Below are 7,256 nucleotides of genomic sequence, written 5' to 3'. Positions count from 1 at the left end.
AAATATGCACCAGCAGATGATTGGCACCCCACGCAGCCCCATTCCTACTCTCTTTCCGGTTTATCGGCCATCATTTGTCATGTACAGTAGAAAGGTAAAAGTAACCACGCTGAAAAGTGCCCACGCTGTCTTCTATCTCCAGCATGTTAAGCATAAACATACAATTCTGATGTGTTGTTACGGTAGCCTATGTGGTGAAGGTTGACAAAGGAGACGAGAATGTAATCAAAATAACAGATTTATTAAACTAAAGACAATGACTAATGAACACACTAGCAACACATGACAACAACAACAGATTATATATATATAGACATATAATGATGATGATTGATGGCAGATGAGGATAATGACAAAAACAGTTAAGGTGATGGGAGAGGTAGTCCGGATGAGTATCCTTGACATTGAGAAACAGCCAAGCGCTCGAAACTGCCTACTTCCATACCTTACCTTAGCAAGCGATTTTATATATTAATGTTATTATAAGTAATATAATTAATTACACAACAAAGTACTGATTTATGTAATTCTCTTATTGTGAGTATATTTGTTTTATTAAATAAATGTAGATTTTACACACCTTGATATGCTTTACTAAAAAAGTTATTCATAGCATTATGCTATAAAATATCAACTCTTTAATACTCTTACACATGCAGCTAAAATTCAGCATTTAAAATTGGGGAGAGGAGGAGGTGGAGGAGGAGGTGGTATACATTTCCCACTGGTATTAGGAGGGGGAGGGGGTGGTGGCACCACAGGCAAACTTTGGAAAGGTGCAGGGGACGTGGGTCCCGACAAGCCACTATATGTTGAGCTAGAAAAAGGTGGAGGAGGTGGTGGAACAGCCATGTTGCCCTGATTGGGAGGTGGAGGAGGAGGTGGAATAGCCATGTTGCCCTGAGTTGGAGGAGGAGGTGGAGGAGGTGGAATAGCCATGTTGCCCTGAGTTGGAGGAGGAGGTGGAGGAGGTGGAATAGCCAAGTTGCCCTGAGTTGGAGGAGGAGGTGGGATAGCCATGTTGCCCTGAGTGGGAGGAGGTGGAGGATTTGCTGAAGTTGCAGATGTACTAGTTGGTAATGAAGGCAAGTCGCATTGAGATGTAGAGAAAAGAGGAGGTGGGGGTGGAGGTGGAGTGTCTTCCATTTCATCATCTGGGGGAGGTGGAGGAGGCAGCATTGATAAATCTGGATAGCCATAGGGAGGAAGAGATGGAGAGCTGTCAGACATGACAGAAGGAGATGGTGAAGAAGGAGAAAGGTCAGGAGGTGCTGTGATGTTCAATAGCATCCCATCGGGCACTGTTGGAGGAGGAACTGCAATACCCAAAAAAGACCTGAAACAGCAATACACACATCAGTTTTTAGACATTATATCAATAATGGACCATCACATCAGTACTGGACCATCACATTAATACTGTGATGATCACATCAAAACTAGACAATTTCATCAATACTGGACCATTACATAAACACTGTGATCACCATGTCAATACTGGACCATCACATCAATACTAAACCATCACATCAGTACTGTGATCATCACATCAATGCTAGACCATCACATCAATACTGTGATCATCACATCAATACTAGACAATTTAATTTATACTGGACCATTTCATAAACACTGTGCCCATCATGTCAATACTGGACCATCACAACAGTACTAAACCATCACATCAGTACTGTGATTATCACATCAATACTAGACCATCACATCAATACTGTGATCATCACATCAATACTAGACAATTTCATTTATACTGGACCATTTCATAAACACTGTGCTCATCATGTCAATACTGGACCATCACAACAGTACTAAACCATCACAACAGTACTGTGATCGTTGCATCAATACTAGACCATCACATCAATACTGTTATCATCACATCAGTACTAGACAATTTCATATATACTGGATAATTACATAAACACTGTGATCATCATGTCAGTACTAAACCATCACATCAGTACTGTGATCATCACATCAATGCTAGACCATCACATCAATACTGTGATCATCACATCAATACTAGACAATTTCATATATACTGGATCATTACATAAACACTGTGATCAACATGTCAATACTGGACCATCACATCAGTACTGCGATCATCACATCAATACTAGACCATCAAATCAATACTGTGATCCCATCAATACTAGACAATTTCATCTATGCTGGACCATTACATAAACACTGTGATCATCACATCAATCTAAACCAGGGATGGGCAACTTCGGTCCTGGAGGGCCGGTGTCCTGCAGAGTTTAGCTCCAACTTGCCTCAGCAAACCTGCCTAAAAGTGTCTAGTATGCTTAGTAAGACCTTAATTGGCTGCTTCAGGTGTGTTTAATTATGGTTGGAGCTAAACTCTGCAGGACACCGGCCCTCCGGGACCGAAGTTGCCCATCCCTGATCTAAACCATCACATCAATACTATGATCATCATTTCAATATTGGGATCATCACATCAATACTAAACCATCACATCAGCACTGTGATCATCACATCAATACTGGACCATCACATCAATACTGGACCATCACATTAATACTTAAACATCACATCAATACTGTGATCATCACATCAATACTGGACCATCACATCAATACTGTGATCATCATATCAATATTGTGATAATCACATCGACACTGTGATCATCATTTTAATATTATGATGATCATATCAATACTGTGCATCACATCAGCACTGTGATAATCACATCAATAATGTGATCAGCACATCAATACTGGACCATCACATCAACACTGGACCATCACATCAATACTGGACCATCACATTAATACTAAACCATCACATCATTACTGTGATCATCACATCAATACTGGACCATCACATCAATACTGTGATCATCATATCAATATTGTGATCATCACATCGACACTGTGATCATCATTTTAATATTATGATGATCATATCAATACTGTGATCATAACATCGATACTGGAGATCACATCAATACTTGGCCATTACATCAATACTGTGATCATCACATCAATACTAGATCATCATATCAATACTAGGATCATCACATCAATACTGGACCATCACATCAATACTGTGATAATCATATCAATAATGTGATCATCACATCAACACTGGACCATCACATCAATACTGCAATCATATAAATATTGCGGTTATCACATCGATACTATGGTCACCATACCAATATTGTGAATATCATATCAATACTGTGATCATCACATCAATACTGGGCATCACATCAGTACTTGACATCACATCACTACTTAACTATTACATCAATATTGTGATAATAACATTAATACTGTGATCACATCATCAATACTGGACCATCACATCAATACTGGACATCACATCAATACTTGACCATTACATCCTGTCACATCCCTAATTTTCAATATTTTAGTATTTTTAGTAGTAGGTTGGATATTATTGTATTATATGTATTGTGCCCTTATCATTGTATGGTTAACTTGAAACCACTCACTCACACTGAGCATCCACTTAAATTCATTGTTGCAGTGTAGAAGTAATCATTTGTAATGAGGTTTTAAATCATTTAAAATAGAAACCATGTCTAGTACATACCAGCTGAAGGTGCTGGTCTCTTGTGTGCTGATCTGTTGAAAAGATTCTATGTTGTCTGTTTCTGCTGGATCTTCCTTGGATTTCAGAGAATGGAATAATGAAGAAAAATTATTTTTTCTCATCACCAGTAGAGGGTTAAAAGCACAGTGTTTTGATAAATACCCCTTATCACTTAAATATCATTACAAAATCAAAAAGGTCAGATTTTCTCTGTATTGTTGTTAAATCAAGACAACAGCGCTCAGTTTGACATTAATCAAAACTAGTAAAATACCTCAATCAAATGTGTGAGGATATATTTGCTTACATTTTTATTACTCTCCCAGTGGCCGTGGCCCACTTTGTCTAATGGAGTGTATGATATGGGGGCGCGTCTGTACACTCGAAACGGTTCGAGTCCACCTGCTGGAGGGACTACCTTCTGAGTTCGAGGAATCTTTGACTGCTTGGTCAGCACTCCAATCTCTCTGCGCGCTGTATTCTCTTTGTAAATGTCAACTGTCTGTAAGTAAACATTAAAGTTTATATATGATGACACTTACTAACATAACTGTGATGATTTATGATTAGTACTCAAGAGCATCAACTGGGTGAGTTTTTCATGTATTTCTGGCATTTTTTTTAAAAATGTAATTCTATTATAAGAGATTCTGGTGCCATGCAAACATCATACAAGCTCACCAGACTCAACATGTTGACAGAGGACTCCATCTGTTTCAGCTGAACAGTCTGAGCATCTAAAAGCTTCAGTAGAGATGTGGCCAGATTGTTGATCTGATATGTGACGCTGGCCAGGGCTTGAGTGGTGAGAGCTTTAGACTCTTCAGTGACACTTCTGCTGTTCTCCACCTTCACGTGAATAAAGACAAACAACCTGAATGCATAACATTCATATTTCAAGTAAGAAGTGTTGTAAGACTTAAGTGCTTTACATGCAAATAGACACACAATGAGTTCCAAAACCTGAAAACCACTATCCTGAATAAAAATAAAAAAACCCAATGTAATTTCAAGAACTTGTTGATGACTAGGTGCCTTCATCTGGTTTGTTTAAGATCACTTCCTTCACTGTTTGTGATATCCCACAATCCTGTGTGTGTGCAGCTTGCCAGCTTGAAAGAACAGAAATGGCATGTGATGTAGTCTATGGGCCTTTTTAGACCAGGGCTGGGTTTCCCGATAACGATTGAACTTAGCACTTTAGAGCGCTTTCTACGAGCTACTTAACGAACATTCGTTGTTCATTTACGTGCGTTTAATAATTTGTGCATAATGAAATATTCTTTTCCGTATTTAGTTAGGACTCGTCCCACTCGGAAATGCCTTCTGCATTTCTATTATAGTTTAGATTATTATTATTATATGTTGTTTATTATCTATGTTTATTTATTATTATGGATTATTGCATTGTACCGTAAATATTTTTTTGTTTCTTTAATTAGATGCCATTTCCCTTCAAAACTCTTTTTCAATGAATTATAGCTGCAATCGGTAGGAACCATTTATCAATTTGCTACCAACTTTTACCAAAATACAAAAAACTTTTACCAACTTGTACAAAATACGTTTTCCTTCTTTATTAATTTATGTTTAGTCATTTAAATTTGATTTCTCATTTGAATTTTAAATATATTATATTAAAGTAATTTAAACAAAGAAAACCCCAATATATAAATATAAAACATTACATTATCGTTATTGCAGGAGTGCAATTTGCTGGTTGTCCTGCAGGTTATTTTGTAACTCTATTGTCTTACGATGCACTTATGAATGAACGATTACTCCAGACAGAGCACTCGTAGATCTATGATGATTTTCAATTGCTACTTAAGCTACAAAGCTTTTGGGAAACGGCCCGTAATTCTAAGATGATTCGTACAATCGTTTTTACGATCTACTTAGCCTTACGATGCTTTTGGGCCCTGGTCACTTCATGTGTTTTCTCTGATCGGATAGCTATCTGATCAGAGAAAACGCTTGAAGTGACCAGGTGTTAAAAGCCCCTATGTTTATAAGCTACAATTTAATCTAATGTCATTTCTGCATCTCATATTTTATCTGCAAAAAGAAATGTAGACATCATAAAACCTCATCACAAAATATCAGTCATAAAAAATGAATAATAAATGAATAAATAAATGAAAGACCCATGCAGACCTCCAAAACACAGAGCTAGATTCCTACAGTAGATAAACATGTTAAGAAGAGTTTTATGGAGACATTCCAGAGTCTTGTTAAGACATGTTTACCATCAGAAAAAGATCAAGCCTGAAGGAAAAGATTTTACTAATCCATGAAAAGAACTGATAAACAACAAGAATGAGAACCTTAAAATGAATTGCAAGCATTATTAAAACCCATAACATGTTATATAAAATACTTAAGGGACCAATGCAATATACAGTATAATGTATGTATAAATTACAGTATGATAAAATAAAAGTGTTCCTGTAGTTCAGCTAGTAAAGCATTGTGTTAGTTTTGCAAAGGTCATAGTTTCGATCCTCAGGGAACACACATTTTGATAACATGTTCAGCTTTAAGTTGCGCTGTAAGTTGCTTTGGATAAAAACATCTACGAAATGCAAGAATGTAAATAAGGTAAACATATCTCATTGTATGTGAAAAGTAAAAAAAATCTCACATTGAAGTATTTGTTCTGACAGTAATCCGCCACCTTGTGCAGATTGCTGTGGTTGTCCAGAAGATTTTTCCTTGCAGCCGGAGCATCGTGAAGAATTTGGTCTATGGACTCTCTCCAACTGTTGTCTCGCATCCTGCACTTTTCCACAGATCTGAATAAAACAGACTTTGGTTATAGAGTTTTTCCACTCGCTCTGTGAAACAAACCTGTGCTAGACTTTTGAGGGACTGAGGTGAAGATGACAGGCACATACATGTTGAGAGAGTGGGTGTGTAATGCATACCTGGGCAGACTTGCAGAATAGCAATCACTGTCTTCAGGGCAGATGCATGCGTTTGTATTTTTGCTTTATTATTGGCACTCCATCAAACAAGTGCATACAATTTTACATGCAATATTACATAAAAAACATAAATCATTTAAAAATAATTTGATCATGTAACACTTAAATTTTAAATGTATTAAATTCAACAAAGCAGTTAAATAAAAGCAACGGGCGAGAGTGAGTGCACCTCCACCAGCGACGGGCGAGAGTAAGTGCACCTTCACCATCGACAGGCACGGGCGAGAGTGAGTGCACCTCCACCAGAGACGGGCGATAGTGAGTGCATCTCCACCAGTGACGGGCAAGAGTGATTGCACTTCCACCAGTGACAGGCGAGAGTGAGTGCACCTCCACTAGCGACAGGCGAAAGTTAGTGCGCCTCCACCAGCCAAGGGCAATAGCAAATGCACCCCCACTAGCGACAAGGGCGAGCGAGAGTAATTGCACCTCCACCAGAGACGGGCGAGAGTGAGTGCACCTCCACCAGTGACGGGCGAGAGTGAGTGCACCTCCACCAGTGACGGGCGAGAGTGAGTGCACCTTCACTAGCGACAGGTGAAATGAAGTGCGCCTCCACCAGCCAAGGGCAAGAACAAATGCACCTCCACTAGCGACAGGGGCGAGTGAGAGTGAGTGCACCTCCACCAGAGATGGGCGAGAGTGAGTGCACCTCCACTA

General features: G+C 38.7%; 1 protein-coding gene across 1 annotated transcript; it reads right to left on the bottom strand.

The window, feature by feature from the left end:
- Positions 1–515: 515 nt before the first annotated feature.
- Positions 516–6,442, bottom strand: abi3b (ABI family, member 3b). Its single transcript, XM_055176451.2, has 5 exons — positions 6,254–6,442; positions 4,291–4,458; positions 3,917–4,111; positions 3,610–3,683; positions 516–1,336 (listed from the first exon to the last, which is right to left on the bottom strand). Exons 1-5 carry the CDS (start codon positions 6,383–6,385, stop codon positions 667–669), a joined length of 1,239 nt encoding a protein of 412 aa, XP_055032426.2. The 5' UTR covers positions 6,386–6,442; the 3' UTR covers positions 516–666.
- Between the last annotated feature and the right edge of the window lie 814 nt (positions 6,443–7,256).

This window comes from Misgurnus anguillicaudatus, chromosome 4, assembly GCF_027580225.2.
Source record: "Misgurnus anguillicaudatus chromosome 4, ASM2758022v2, whole genome shotgun sequence".
Classification (NCBI taxonomy): Eukaryota; Metazoa; Chordata; class Actinopteri; order Cypriniformes; family Cobitidae; genus Misgurnus; species Misgurnus anguillicaudatus.
The sequence above is the reverse complement of the archived record's forward strand: the minus strand, read 5'-3'. Positions and strand labels throughout refer to the sequence as shown.

Excerpts from the sequence above, each read along its gene's own strand:
- abi3b (XM_055176451.2), bottom strand. The coding sequence starts at position 6,385 with ATGCGAGACAACAGTTGGAGAGAGTCCATAGACCAAATTCTTCACGAT. Across the intron at positions 3,684-3,916 it reads ACTGGGAGAGTAATAAAAAT|GAAGATCCAGCAGAAACAGA; the intron begins GTAAGCAAATAT and ends CTGAAATCCAAG. Across the intron at positions 1,337-3,609 it reads GAGACCAGCACCTTCAGCTG|GTCTTTTTTGGGTATTGCAG; the intron begins GTATGTACTAGA and ends TTGCTGTTTCAG.